Here is a 16371-nt window from a genome sequence, read left to right on the forward strand (position 1 = left end):
TTCCCTAAACCTTAATGGCCTTAAATGACAAACATTTATATCTCACAGTTTCAATTGCCACTTAGCTGAGTGGTTCTGGTTCATGGTTTCTTAGGAATTATCATCAAGATGATGGTTAGGCCACAGTCATTGCTTGACTGTCGTGGAAGATTTGCTTTTACGATGCCTTACTCAGATGGCCATTGGCTTTTGGCAGGAAGCCTCAGTTGCTTGCCAGGTGGACCTCTCCCTCGGGTTGTTTGATATAATCTTTATAGCAGCTGGCTTGTCTCCAAACCTGTGATCCAAGAGAGACAGCAAGGAGGAATCGGTAATGCCTGTGGTGACCCACAAGCTGTGCACCAGCACTCCCGCCACGTCCTGTTCATTAGACGTGTGTCACTAGGTGTAGCCCACACTTAAGGGGAGGGCAGGTAAGCTCCATTTTTTGAAGGAAGGAATATTAGAGTTCGTGGACATTTGAAAACCACCACAGCTATATGTTTCCTTTTATCTTCTCATTTTGAGTTGTTTGCCATTTATATCTTAAAACAGTGTTTCCCAGATAATTAAAAATACAATTTTTTTAAATATGGAGAAGCAGAATTGCAATTTCACCATTACTAGTACTAGTTTCTTTTGATACAATTTATATTTTTAATTAACTTGGAAGCCATTATCAGACACACACAAATATTCACAACTCTCTCTCTCTCCTCTGCTTGCTTTATTTTTCTCTGTAGCACTTTCCTACTTACTTTATCCCTCCCTCTGCTCCAGCCACACTAGCTTCCTTACTGTTCCTTGGAATTTAGCAGACATCTTTTGCCTTTAGGACCTTTGCTGTACGCTGTATCTTCTGCTTGAAGTGCTGGCCCTGATTTTTATATGGTTGACTTGCTCCCTCCTTTAAGTCTTTGCTCAAAGGGCTCCTTTTCATGAGGACTTCCCCAATCACTCTATTTAAAATTCTGACCTGTTCCTTCATAAACACCCCAATAGCCTTAACTCTGCTCTTTTTTTTATTGTACTATATAATTTATTTGTTAGGTTTGTTTTTAATTGTCTACCCAGCTGGAATATAACATCCCCAAAGGCAGGGATCTTAATTTATTTTGCCCACTTTTTTATATGTCCAGTGCAAAGAACAGATGTGAGTGCTCAATGTATATTTTTTGAACAACACACTCACTATCTGACATATATTTTACCTAATATCTTTTGTTTTTCTCTTTTTAAGTAGAATGTCAGCTTCATGAGGACAGAGATTTCTGTCTATTTTATTTACCACTAGATCTAGCATATAGCAAAATGTCAGGCACATGGTCCTCATTAAACATTTGTCAAATAAATGAACAAACTGGGTTAGCATCTTTTTATTTTGTTTTTCAGAGCAGAATCAGCATTATGTTTTTTATATGTAAAGTAATACATATCTATTATCAAAAATTTTCACCTATATAAAATAACATCTACTATAATCATACATTGTAATAACTAGACAAAACCCATCTTCCTCAGTTTATATGTTACTAGAGGATCAGTGGCACCCTGCCTCCCGCTGTGCGAGGAGGCACCCCATGGGTGGCCAGGACCCGCGCCTGACTCGCACAGTGCCGGCCACCATGGGAGTCAGGCCTGACTGGAGCCGCGGGCAGCTGGGACCTGTGCCAGACTTCTGCCCCAGGCCACCCCCTGCCCTACTCCCTGCATACGCTCGGGCCGCCAGATCCGGATCCACCGCACCAGCTTGGGCAGGGCCCCCCCCCCGCCTTCCCCCCCCCCCCCGTCATCTCTGTCTCCATCTCTGCTCTGGGCCTCACCTGCGATCACAACCTCCTCCTATCCGTTGTGACCCATTAGGGCTTCTTGGCCTAATTTTCATATTACTTCTTTGTGTGTGTGTGTGTGTGTGTGTGTGTGTGTGTATATATATATATATATATATATATATATATATATATATATATACACTAGAGGCCCAGTGCACAAAAATTTGTGCGCTCGGGGGGGTGGGGGGGGCGCCCTCAGCCTGGCCTGTACCCTCTCGCAGTCTGGGACCCCTCGGGAGATAACGACCTGCTGGCTTAGGCCTGCTCCCGGGTGGCAGGGGGCAGGCCCAATCAATCCCTAGGTGCAGCCCCTGGTCAGGCTCAGAGCAGGGCCGATTGGGGAGTTGGGGCGCCGCCCCCTGTCATGCACAGAGCAGGGCCCATCAGGAGGTTGCTATGCCATCCTCAGTCACACTCAGGGTAGGGTCGATTTGGGGGTTGGGGCATCGTCCCCTGTCACACTCAAGGCAGGGTCGATGGGGAGGTTGCGGAGCCACCCCCTGTCATGCACAGAGCAGGGTCAATCAGGGGGTTGGGGCGCTGCCCCCTGTCATGCACAGAGCAGGGCCCATCAGGGGGGTTGGGGCTCCGTACCTTGTCACGCACAGAGCAGGGCCCGTCAGGGGGTTGGGGCGCTGCCCCCTGTCACGCACAGAGCAGGGCAGAGCAGGGGGTTGGGGCGCCGACCTCTATCACCCACAGAGCAGGGCCGATCAGGGGGTTGGGGCGCTGCCACTGTCACACTCAGGGCAGGGCCGATGGGGAGGTTATGGCTCTCTCCCATCACACACAGAGCAGGGCCGATCAGGGAGTTGGGGCACCACACCCTGTCACACACACAGCTGCAGGGCAATCGGGGTTGGGGAGCTCCCCCCTATCAGGCACAGAGCAGGGCTGATCAGGGGGTTTGGGTGCTGCCCCCTGTCATGCTGATCCTGGTGCCGAGAGGCCTCTCAGCTCCACTGATCCCGGTGCTGGGAGGCATATTACCCTTTTACTATATAGGATAGAGGCCTGGTGCATGGGTGGGGGCCAGCTGGTTTGCCCTGAAGGGTGTCTTGGATCAGGGTGGGGGTCCCCACTGGGGTGCCTGGCCATCCTGGATGAGGGGATGATGGCTGTTTGCAGCTGGTCACACACCCTTCAGGGTGGGGGTCCCTACTGGGGTGCCTGGCCAGTCTGGGTGAGGGGCTGAGGGCTGTTTTCAGGCTGGCGGGTTACTGGAGCTCCCAATCGCTCCTTGTTTTCTTTGTGGTTTTTTTTTTTTATTTTATTCTGGGCCAGCTTTAGCTCTGGCTCCAGCTCTGAGGCTTCTGCTGCTGAAAGCAGGTATCTGGTTTGTTTGGGTTCTATAATCGAAACACTGTATCAACTCCAGCTCTGAGATCCTGGAGGGCTGAAAGCAGGTTTCTGGGATTTTGTTTAGCTTCTATACTTGTAACAATGTTTCTAGAACTGCAAGCTCAGAGGCTGGCAAGGCAGGTGGGGAACGTTGGAGTCCTCCGTCACTGAAGCAAGCAAGTCTCATGTTAGCTTCAAGCTGCCTGGCTGCTGACTGCCATCTTGGCTGGCAGTTAATTTGCATATCGCCCTGATTAGCCAATGGGAAGGGTAGCGGATGTATGCTAATTATCATGTTTCTCTTTTATTAGATAGGATATAAATTTTCTTTCATCTGCATAATTTTTTTGTATATAAATTTATTTTTTACAAGAATGTGTCATACTAAATAAAACTTTTGGCCTTGTGGAGTTTTAATACTAATTTAGTATGGATATCTGTACACACTACTCAATATTTATCCTTTTTTTTTATTGTCTACATAGTAGTATAATTAAAGCACTGAAAATTGTTGACCCAAATAACTTACCCATACATAAGCTTACCCAAACTGTGTATGTTATGTCTCATACCATAAAATCTCTTAATATTTCATAAAAGTATGACTTCCAGAGACATCTTAGAAAAGTACTTTAGTCAAAAGAACAAATGAGGCATAGTAGTCCTAGATTATATTTAAAAATAGTACATTTAAAGAAATAAAATAAAATATAGTACATTTAAAATATAGTACGTTTTAGTTTAGAATAATGAGAGGTTTATGAATTGAGAAATAAACTAGCTTGCCAACTTCAGCAGAGAGCTTTACAGCTTTGCATAAAAACATAGTCACTGGCCTCTAGGAACATACAATTTAGTTATATACTAAACTAAACTATAACTATGGGGAACTATACTATGAGACTGGATATGTTTGATGTCATAAATCTTATACAAAAAGATTTTTGTGGGTTGGATCGAACTAAGCTATTAAGAATTCAAAGGAAAAGACAATCATTTCTGACCATGGGTGATATGGGAAAACTTTTAACATCCTAGTCATTCTTTTATTTCTTCCATATTATTATCTTCAGGATTATAATTAGTATTGACATTTTTTCTAGTTTGTGGGGAGTAATTTAAAAAATATCAATATTTTATACAAGACATTAGCTAATTCAAAGAAACTATTATACTTCATCCTAGGTTCTTTTACCATCAAAGGTAGGAAAACATAAAGAGGTGGAATATTGTTTTTTTTGTAAAATATTCACTGCATGTTTTTATTTTTAAGTGTCTTGCTTTTTATATTCTCTTTTCCCACTTAAATCAATTTACATTTTTAAAATCCAAATAATTTTTTTCTGGCTTGATTTTCAGATTGAACTCGTTTCCCAGCAAAATAATATAATAGTATTGGAAGATACAAGAAAAAGACTTAGATCTGTAAGTGCCTTTTATATGTTAGGTAATAATTTTTATTTTTGTTAATATTAGTAAAACTATAAAAAATTGTACATATGTTTTGACTCTCGTGATTTTGTGAACAATGAAAAATGTTTGTGTTCTACAGTCAGCCCTCTGCTTGTTGCACAGGGTACTCCCATGTGTAAGAGCAATGCTGTTCTTGCTCCATTTCAGCGTTACTCCTTGCTCTCCTAGAGAGAACTTTTGGTTAGTTGTAAGTACCAATGCCTTTCGCTGTTAACTGACTTAAAATGATAGCTGTGAGTAATTTAATTCTCAACATGTAAGATGCATTTGTCTACATATTTTCTTTTTCCTAGTAAGAAATATCTGTTATGTCAAGTTTTGTTGTTTAATTCTAGGTAATATGTTTTCTTTAACAATGTGAAATGAAAACTGCTCTGTTTAGACCTTTCCATTTTATTATTTAAAATATTTGAAACATCTTCTCTGTAAGTATATCTGTTATTTCCTTCCATTATAGCATTGGTAAAATAAATGTAAAAGAAATGTTTCTAAATATGCTAAAGTGAATGGGAATGCACTTGAAAGTTCTTATAACTATAGAATATCCAGTATTCCTTTAATTTATTCATTCCTTGAACAATTATTGCACAAAACTTAGATGCTATACAAGTTTTTCTAAGCAAATTAATTTTATTTTTAGGATTTGTAACTATCCTTTGGACATTTCTGGCCTCTCTGAAATTTCTTTATTTTCTTTTCAAAATTATTGGGTAAATTTAGGAGTACTTTTAGTTAAATCAAAATATAGAACATTCAGAAATGCTGGGAAAGAACGAAAACTAACTGCTCTTTTTAAAGTGTGATTTTTCAAAGTTATTTTTAAAACACCACATTTATTACCCTACCTGGTTTAGCTCAGTGGATGGAGCATTGGCCTGTGGACTGAGGGGTCCTGGGTTCAATTCTGGTCAGGGGCACAAGACCAGGTTGAGGGATCGATCCCTAGTGGGGACATGCAGGAGGCTGCTGATCAATGATTCTTTCTCATCGTTGGTGTTTCTGTCACTCTCCCTCTGCTTCCTCTCTGAAATCAATAAAAATATATATTTTTTAAAAAGACCACATTTATTATTTTTAAAGATCCTGTGTGTGTTCAACTTCATGTAGAAAATGTTGCTGTAGTTTAGCTTGAAATATTGGCCTGATTTTTTTCTCTCTGGCAAGATAATTTTAGAGACTAAAACATCACAAAATAAATCTCCTTCCAGACTCGATTCCTTTATCAAGACCTTAGAAGCAGACAAAGATCACTACAAGAGTGAAGCTCAAAACTTGAGAAAGATGATCAGAAGTAGATCCAAAAGTCCAAGACGCCTGTCACCATCTTCCCGGGTAAGTTTTGGAAAGTTATAAATATTTTGGAGTTTATTGCTCAAACACTGACTTTTATTCTTTAATTTACCTAATCTGGAAACAATTCAGGTTGATTGGCATGAATTGGTATATCAAAGATGCTGGGAGACAGAGGTCTCTTTGATAGACAGTGGACCATTGAAATTGGTTCTTTATCCCCAGTATTTGTCATAGTTAGGAGGTAATCAGATAAATGTGGAACAATTTAGGATGAAGCTGTTTAAAAGCGAGGTGATTTTTAAACTTTTTTCCATCATTTCCTTTCTTTATACCATCATGATTGCTTAAGTAAAGGCTGTGAACTGCCATCATATCAAAGAAGTACTTCACATTTCTTGTCTCATAATTGTAGGCTACACACTGTGATGTCGAGCTTTTGAAGACCACACGAGACCGTGAAGAACTTAAGTGCATGCTGGAAAAATATGAGCGTCATTTGGCAGAAATTCAGGGTAATGTCAAGGTTCTTACATCTGAGAGAGACAAGACCTTTCTTCTTTATGAACAGGTAAACTTGTTTACAAGAAAACAAAATATGTAAGTAATAACAGTTAACTCTAGAGATATGTAATTCTTTAGGTATGCTTAAATCTGCCAGTCAAATTACTTTAACTACCAGTTAGGAATTACCTTCATTCTTAAGATATTTTTAATGAAATATATTTCCAATACAGTATATGTGTGCACACATACATATGTTATCCCCATACCCATAAAAGGTCATATACATGCATAGAAATAGTCTGATTTTTGGAATATGAAATAGAGAAAACATTAAATAGAAAGATATGTTGAGTTTAAGGTAAAAATATTTGAGTTTGGAGATTAAAAAATTGTAACATTATTTTAATGTACTATCAATCACTTTAGAAACTGCCATATAACTTTATTTCAGAGAGTAAAATAAGTTTATCTCTATTTTTAGCTTAAAATTAATACCTCTATTAACCAAATAGTTTCTTTATTCCACAAATATTAAACAAAATATATTACCAGCATAATATTTTAAAAATATCAAATTCAATTAAGAATTACAGCAGTTTTTAAAAATATATATTTTATTGATTTTTTACAGAGAGGAAGGGAGAGGGATAGAGTTAGAAACATCGATGAGAGAGAAACATCGATCAGCCGCCTCCTGCATGCCCCCCACTGGGGATGTGCCTGTAACCAAGGTACATGCCCTTGACCAGAATTGAACCTGGGACCCTTGAGTCCGCAGGCCGACGCTCTATCCACTGAGCCAAACCGGTTAGGGCAAGAATTACAGCAGTTTTGCGCAGGGTGATGGGCTTGCCACTGTAAGAGAAAAAAATAATCATAAGATGGAAACATTGTTTTTTTGAAGTTTTAAAGTTCACCTTAGTGGGTTGTATTTTAATTTAAAGTCAAGCTTACACATTGCTTTTTATTTTATTTTATTATTTTATTTTTTGAATATATTTTTATTGATTTCAGAGAAGAAGGGAGAGGGAGAGAGATAGAAACATCAATGATGTTAGAGAATCATTGAATGACTGCCTCTTGAACGCCCCCTCCTGGGGATCAAGCCTGCAACCCAGGCATGTACCCTTGACCAGAATTGAACCTGGTACCTTTCAGTCCACAGGCTGATGCTCTATCATTAAGCCAAACCAGGTAGGGCACTCATCTTTTTTTAAATAACTACAGTGACTTTTGATACCATGATTATTTGGCCCGTTTGCTTCATTTAATATGGGAAGGCAGGGCTAATAAGGTTAACTATTTTGCCCAGGAACAGCAGGAATCAGTCAAGATTATCTGATCCCTATTTGGGTCTGCTCTTTGCCATTTAATTAAGCTTGTTATAGGAGAATTGGCCCAAGGGGAAATGGATCTGTCTGGGCATATATCTTAATATATAAAATAAATGCCCAGAGTATATAGTATACTATAGAATCCTTTTGGTTAAATCACAGTACTCTTTTCTTTCACTCAAATCTCAATCTTATTAACTTTTTTCTTTCTCAGCATTGTCTTTTATTATAAAGTTTTAAACATTATATTAGCTATTTAATGGATGACACATGATATTCTCTTCCCTAATTAGCTTTCTTGTTTTTAGTTTGGGCAGTTTAAATAGCAGCTACCACTTCTAAGTGTGTGGAGTGATTACTTGGCTTTGATTAGAATTCTCTGGTGTCTGTGTCTGTACCATGAAACCTGAGTCAATGTATGTACACATGATTAAAGGGTCAGAACTGCTAAGGGGCAGGAGAGTCCTTTAATGAGAACTCTTTGCGTATGAGTGTAAGATGTGAGATTTTACTGAAACCTCTGGATAGAAAATCCTATACTTGCATAAGTATACTTTGTTAGTGATCCTCAAATTTTTGCTATATTCCTTCTTTTCAGACAATTTTATTTTATTTTAAATATATTTTTATTGATTTCAGAGAGAAAGGGAGAGGATTAGAGAGATAGAAACATCAATGATGAGAGAGAATCATTGATCAGCTGTCTCCTGCACACCCCACGCTGGGGATCGAGCCACCAAAATGGACATGTGCTCTGACCGGAAATTGAACCATGATCTCCTGGTTCATAGGTCAACAATCAACCACTGAGCCAGGCCGGCTGGGCATAAACAATTTTATATTGAGATTTGAAGTGTAAATCTATACTAATAAAAGGGTAATATGCTAATTAGACTGGATAGACCAGACGTCTTCTGGACATCCTTCCGGACAAAGCCACAGTGACGGGGGCCAAGGCAGAGGTGGTTAGGGGTGATCAGGCAGGCAGGCAGAGCGGGTAGGGGCAATCAGGCTGGCAGGGGAGAGCAGTTAGGGGTGATCTCAGGCCGGCAGGGGAGAGCAATGGTTAGGGGCGATCAGGCAGACAGGCAGTTGAGGCAGGGGTGGTTAGGGGTGATTAGGCAAAGGGGCACAGGCAGATAGGGACGATCAGGCAGGCAGAGATGGTTAGGGGTGATCAGGCAGGCAGGCAGGCAGGCAGAGGCAGTTAGGGGTAATCAGGCAGGTAAGCAGAGATGGTTAAGGGCGGTCAGGCAGTCCTGCAGAGTGGTTAGGGGTGATCAGGCAGGCAGGTGAGCGGTTAGGTGCCAGCAGTCCAGATTGCGAGAGGGATGTCCGACTGCCTGATCGGGCCTAAACCAGCAGTTGGACATCCCCCGAGGGGTTCCAGATTGGAGAGGGTGCAGGCCGGGCTAAGGGACCCCCTCCCCTGTGCACGAATTTCATGCACTGGGCCTCTAGTTAGTTAATAAGAAGCTAGTGTGAGCTACTGCACTGCCTCATTAACCCAGGAAGTACAGTTTGAAAACATTCAGACACTGTTTTCTTTGTTGGCAGTCTTATTGGGGAGATAAGGTATATCATTGTATTTGGTGGCTATTTTTTGTTAGTTTAGCATAGCATAAGTAGTTTAAAGATATTGAAAAATAAAATAAGTGGGTATTTTTCTTTATGGTGATCAAGGAAATCTTCACTAGACTATGTAGAGTTTGAGTCCTGAGGGATGTACAAATGGGGTTTCTATTATCTTGAAAGGGATAAGAAGGAACATTTAGATTAAAGAAATGATGTGAGGCACATGATAAAGGCAGGGAAATCACAGGCAAGTGATTCAGTCAAAGACTAGCATCAAAGGTATGTGACAGTGGAGGACGGGGGATCTGACACTTGTGAGGTAGATTGAACTAGAGCAGCAGTCTGCAAACGTTTCTGTGAAGGTCCAGGTAATAAATATCTTGGGCTCTGCAGGCCATGATCTCAGTCATAGCTATTCAGCTCTGTTTTTGTGGTACAAAAGCATCCACACATGATATACAAATGAATATGTTTGCTCTGTTGCAATATAACTTATTTATGGACACTGAAATTTGACTTTCATATTATTTTACCTGTTATGAAATGTTTTTCTTCTTTTGATTATTTCAACTATTTAAAAATGTAATATTAATATCAGCTTATAAACTTACAAAACACAGGAGACTTGCTGGATTTGGCCTGTGAGATTTGGTGTAGTTTACTAGCTTCTGGACTATATGGTGGAGCCTGTTCAAGGGCATTACAAGTAGTTTATACTTAGTTTTATAAGCAATGGGCAGCTTATTTTTTTTTAAAGCAGAAGAAATGTAACTAAAGCCTCATTTTTACATTTTTAATCCGGTAAGAATTTTATATTATCTTCTTTATCTCATACACAATCTTTATATGTTACCTTTTTATATAACAACTAGTGACCCAATGAATGAATTCGTGCACATTGGAAATTAATTAGAGGATGGCTGGTGGGGTGGGACTGGGTGAGATGGGCTGGATATGCCCTGGAGTCAACCCCTTATGGTTGCTCCCCAGCGTCTGCTGAATGAGTGGGGTCCCTCCGGCAGCGGGGGGTCCCTCAGCCTGGCCTGCAGGGATTGGGCCGAAACTGGCTCTCCGACATTCCCCTGAGAGTCTTGGAGTATGAGAGGGCACTCTGCAAAGTTGCTGTTGTACAGGTTGTGTAACGCAAACACAAGTGTGCAGTAAACCAGTGCCCCAGCAACATCATAACCCATGGCTGAAGGTGGAATCATGTGTCCCCGAGAGGAGTCAGGCTCTCTCCTCTCTGGTTTTGGGGTGCATCACCCAAGCACCGCCACGGCCAAGTCACTGCAGCTTTGCAGCTCCTGCATTGAGTGTCTGCCTCCTGGTGGTCAGTGTGCATCATAGTGATCGGTCAGATGGAGGGAGGGACACTTAGCATATTAGCCTTTTATATATGTAGATTTCTCCTTCAAGAGAACTAGAGGAGGGAGAAACCATGGACTCTTTAGAAGGCTGTTGGGGTGGTCCATGCATGAGGCATTTATGGACTGGGCTAGGATGCTGCCAAGGAAGACTTGACAAGATTTGATTCGAGCCAAATAGAGGGAGGAATGGAAATGTCTGAAGTTCTGTTTTGAATGACTGAAGAAATGTGGTAATAGAAAAAGAAATAGGGAAGTAACTGGTGATATTATGGAAAAGATGTGTTTGGTTCAGACAGGTGGAGTACATTCAGGTAGGAATCGCCATCAGGCAACAAGAAATGTAGGATGGGAATAGGGAGAAAAGCAAGAGGTGAATATTTCAATTTAGAAGTCATCTGCCTAGAGGTGAGTTTTGGGCCTTCAGAGTGGGTGAGGTCTCTGAATGAGAAAGCTATCTACAGAGGATCTTGGGAAATTTTATTGGATTGGAAAGAGAGAAAGAAGACAGGAAGCTAAGGCAGAACAATGTTAAAAGACCAAGGGAGGGAATTCTATCAAGAAGGGAGTTCAAAACAATGTCAAATGTTGCCAAAGTATCAAAAACAAGAACTGAGAAAAGGCCATTAGATTTGTTCAGGTCATTAGTTGAAATTCTGCAAATAGTGGGTGTGGAAGCCAGGTTACAGTGGGGTGAGAAAGTGGGTAGTAAGGAACAGGCCATGGTACAGACACTAAAACAAAGGAGAGAAAGGGAGAGTCATAGGTTGGTAAATGGGCACAACAGGATTAAGTGCCAGGTTTTCAAGATATGGGAGCCCTGTGCATGGTTGAAGGCAGGGGAGAAAGAGCCAGTGCAGAGATTGCTACTCAAAGTGAGAGGAAATGATTATAGTTGAGTCAGGGATATCTTAGAAGACACTTCAGGAGATGAGGTCCAGGATTCTGGTGAAGGCTTAGCTCTGGAAATTGGGAAGTAACATATTTTCCTCTGAGACTTGGAGACTAGTTGAGTAGGTAGTGATTACAATAGAGAGGAAGGAAGGTATGTGCTTAAGCCCCAAAGTAGAATATGAAATCATCTGAAGGCATGGAATAGATTTAGAACCAAGGATGGTTGAACAGCATGTAGAAAGTATGTTGGGTTGTCATTAAAGATTAGTGGGCTTTTCTGTCAAGGTAAAGGTATCTAGTTCATGACTATGGCATATACATTTATGTAGAGAAAGACTGTAACACTATGATAATATTTATTAAACCAGTATTTTACCTGAATTCTGTAATATATGCTGAATTCATGTTTATATCACAAAATGGATGGTGTATGCCATATATATATTACTTACTAAATATTTCTCTTGCATTGACTGACCCCAAATTAATTTCTTAAAAATTTTTGGCAAAGGTCTTGGAAAGCAAAATTCTGTTTGTATACAGCATTTGCATTTTGGGGGCATCATTTGCATTTATTTGGATAAAGTCAAAATTATAACATTATCCTACTCCATGGCTGTTGGTAATAGGTTTGGATTTCAACAACTGTATATAAAGCTGTATTTGTGTCTGTTCTAAACAGGAGTCTGTCTGTGTATTTAAATAATAGGCGCAGGAAGAAATTGCCCGGCTTCGCCGAGAAATGATGAAAAGCTGTAAGTCTCCTAAATCAACAACTGCACATGCCATCCTCCGGCGGGTGGAGACTGAACGAGATGTAGCCTTCACTGATTTACGAAGAATGACCACAGAGCGAGATAGTCTGAGGGAAAGGCTAAAGGTTTGAGAGAATTTTATCTATGTGAACATTTGTGAAACACGACACAGTGACATTGAAAGTGCTTTGTTTTGTTTTTGTTTTTTTTTAACCAGATTGCTCAAGAGACAGCGTTTAATGAGAAAGCTCACTTGGAACAGAGGATAGAGGAGCTGGAGTGTACAGTTCATAATGTAAAGAAAAGTTACTTTTGCAGTTTTGGCCGTAAACTGTCCGTGACTTTCCCTTTTCCTTTTTTACTATGTCCAGAGAGGTTCTTTTATTTTTCTATGATGGGGTTTCTAATCCTAAAATACTGAAGGTGATATATATATATATATATATATATATATATATATATATATATATATACACACACACACCCCCACACATACATATATATATATATATATATATATATATATATATATATATAAATAATAAACTGTTTATTCCTTTTAAAAATGTGAGTATTATATTTTTCATGTTAGATTGCAAAATGGCTTTAAAAAAAAAACATTAGGGATGCATTCTCAGGGATTTTAGCACAATTTTCATCTCTGTATTTCATTAAAGAGAACATTTCCAGATACAGGGAAACTGGATTATTCTACCTAAAGAGTAGCTAGAGTAGAGAAAATGATGGTGAAATGAAAACTAATGAGAAAAATATATGTAAACTGAATTTAAATGTGTGGCATCACCTTTTTTATTAATGAAGGATTTGAGATGCTATATTTGAGATATTATGACTATATAAACAGAATTAATGGAATTTGACTTTCTGTTACCAAATTTAATTGTATGTATTTATAAATTCATCTGTACTATGTTTTTATAATGAGTAAAAAATGCAGTAGATAGGGGAACAGTAATCTTGTCATTCTACTTGTGTAGCTTGATGATGAACGTATGGAGCAAATGTCAAATATGACTTTGATGAAGGAGACCATAACCACTGTGGAGAAAGAAATGAAATCATTAGCAAGAAAGGCAATGGATACCGAAAGTGAACTTGGCAGGCAAAAAGCAGAGAATAATTCTTTGAGGTAAACTAAACTGCCTTTGAACAACGAATGGTTTATTATTAATGACTCTGCTTTTTGTAGTATATTTTATAATGGTAATTAAGTTATTTGTTGACTTTAATTTTGGGGAGGATTGTTACGGAGCAGTTGTAGAAGCCTCAGCACACATTAAATGACTTCCCCAAGATCAAGCGCAGATTGGTAATGCCACACCTAACCAGGACTCAAACTTAGTAATTTCTGTCTTACATATGGAGAAAGCCTGAATGTTTAACTAAAACAGCTTTTACAAAGCCATTCTGGGCACAGGACATGTTTCACTTTAGCATTTGATTACTAATTTACCTTTATAACTCAAATTATGTTCTGGGGTCTCCACAGTGTAAGAACACACACAGCACAGGTTTTAGAGCAGCTTAGAATATAAGAAAAAGTCATAGCAGAGAAACAGGAACATGTAATGGAACTTATTAACTGAATGTGAACCACACTGCTTAGCCCATCCTACATACGGTGCAGTAGCAGAAGACATTCCAGTAAAGCAGCCTGCAGGCAGTAAGTAGAAGGGAATCAGTTTTTGAGGACCTCTGTGCTAGGAGGTTTTTTGGTTTTGTTTTTACTTTAGGTCCCTATTGATTTGAAAAATAGAAGTTGTACAGATTCAGTAAGGTTGAATTTCAGGGGATCTATTTGAAAAAATAATAGATCATGTGAGTTTGAAACAAATTACTAAGTTACAGATAATACTTGATTCGTATGAGCTCCCAGAGTCTTCTCTTTGATCTTTCAACCCAGAATATATTGGGTCTGTGATGCCTATATTGGAATCAGTTGTCAGGATAAATAATCACTCAAATTCTTCCCTTCACCTTTTCTTTAATTTCCTGCATAAAAAGACATTTGCAATCTCAGGTAAAATAAAAATAATAATCAAGCCCAGCCGGTGTGGCTCAGTGATTGAGTGTCAACCCAGAAACCAAGATGTCCCAGGTTTGATTCCCAGTCAGTGTACATGCCCCAGTTACAGAATTGATCCGCAGTAGAGGGCATTCAGGAGGCAGCCAATCAATGTTGTGCCTCTCTCATCGATGTTTCTATCCCTCTCTTTTTCTCTCCCTCTAAAAATCAATAAAAACATATTTTAAAAAATGATAATAAAATAAAACAGCATCAACAAAGAAAACCTTGGGAAATAGAGAAAAGTGTAAAGAAAATTTAAATCACTCATGAGTCCATAACCCAGGGAAGATTTTTAGTAATATACATCTGTTTCTAACAAGAAATATTTTTATATGTGTGTATATAACCTTTCAATGTAATTGACATCATTGTATATTAAGTTATATATTTGAGCCACTTCACTTAATTGTAAACCATAAGCATTTTCCCAGGTCATTAGAAGTTCTTTGAAAGCATTTTAGTAGATTATTAAAATATTCTAACAGATAGATTATAATTGGAGATATTTTTGGTGTACAATTGTTTTAATTATATTGAAGTTTGGTCAGATTTGACATATGTATGTACCTGTAAAATGATCACCACATTCAGGATAGTAGCCCTAACCAGCGCTCCCAAAAGTTTCCTCATACCCTTCTATATCCTCACCCTACCTTGATAATCCCTAGGCAACAACTGACTTGCTGTCTGTCATAGGAACTTGTTTGTATTTTTTAAAATGTTATATAAGTGAAATCACAGAGTACATTTTCTTTTGCCAGGCTACTTTCACTCACCATAATTATTCTGAGATATATGCATTTTGTCACATATAATCAAGAGTTTATTTCTGTTTATCACAGACTAGTATTCCATTGTATGGATATACTACATAGACATTTTGGTTGTTTGCTGTTTGGGACTACACAAATAAAACTGTTATGAATGTTCTTCTGTGAGTCTTTGTATAGAAAAATACTTTTATTTCTCTTGGATAAATACTGAAGAGTAGATAGAGTGAGTGAATCACATGATGGATATATATTTAACTTCAGAAGAAACTGAAAACTGTTTCCCAAAGTGGTTGCACTATTTTATTTTACCTTTGCACCACCGGTGTATTAATGTTACGGTTGTTCCATATCCTCACCAACACTTGGTGTGTGAAATCTAATGTTAGCTATTCTAATAGGTATGCATTATGGTTCATTTGCTTTCCTTAATGACTAATGATTTCATGCATCTGTTCATGTGCTTATTGGATATGTGTGTGTGTGTGTGTGTGTGTGTATCCTATAGAATAAAAGGGTAATATGCAAATTGACCCTAACAGCAAAACAACTGGGAATGACTGGTCACTATGACACACACTGACCACCAAGGGGCAGACGCTCAATGTAGGAGATGCCCCCTGGTGGTCAGTGCACTCCCATAGGGGGAGCTCTGCTCAGCCACAGGCCAGGCTGACAGCTGCCAGCACAGTGGTGGTGGCGGGAGCCTCTCCCGCCTTCTCAGCAGTGCTAAGGATGTCCAACTGCAGCTTAGGCCTGCCTGCTCCCCGCTGGCAAGTGGACATCCCCCGAGGGCTCCCGGGCTGTCAGAGGGATGTCTGACTGCCAGCTTAGGCCCGATCTCCCGGGGCGCAGACCTAAGCCAGCAGGTGGACATCCCCCGAGGGGTCCCAGACTGCGAGAGGGCACAGGCTGGGCTGAGGGACCATCCCCCCCCCCCCCCCGAATGCACAACTTTTTGTGCACCAGGCCTCTAGTATATATATTTTTTCCTTAGTTTCTGTACAAATCTTTGGCACACTTTTATCGAGTTGTTTATATCATGTGTAAGTCGTGAAAGTTTTTTTTAGTATAAGTCCTTTGTCAGGTATGTGTTTTGCATATTATTTTCTTCCTGTCTGTGGCTTGTCTTTTTATTTTCTTAACAGTGTCTTTTAACGAGAATATG

General features: G+C 39.6%; 1 protein-coding gene across 1 annotated transcript in view; it reads left to right on the top strand.

Moving 5' to 3' along the window:
- Nucleotides 1–16371, top strand: part of LOC308525816 (testis-specific gene 10 protein-like) — a gene marked incomplete at its 3' end in the record, with an annotated part of 115002 nt that overhangs the window by 26581 nt on the left and 72050 nt on the right. Inside the window, exons 3-8 of the mRNA XM_081100663.1 lie at nt 4512–4577; nt 5834–5957; nt 6331–6486; nt 12299–12469; nt 12562–12639; nt 13343–13494. Coding sequence (XP_080956789.1) covers nt 5907–5957; nt 6331–6486; nt 12299–12469; nt 12562–12639; nt 13343–13494 — 608 coding nt within the window. The 5' untranslated portion in view covers nt 4512–4577; nt 5834–5906. The remainder of the gene's footprint in view (nt 1–4511; nt 4578–5833; nt 5958–6330; nt 6487–12298; nt 12470–12561; nt 12640–13342; nt 13495–16371) is intronic.

This window comes from Myotis nattereri (genome assembly GCF_964212035.1).
Source record: "Myotis nattereri genome assembly, chromosome: 10".
Classification (NCBI taxonomy): domain Eukaryota; kingdom Metazoa; phylum Chordata; class Mammalia; order Chiroptera; family Vespertilionidae; genus Myotis; species Myotis nattereri.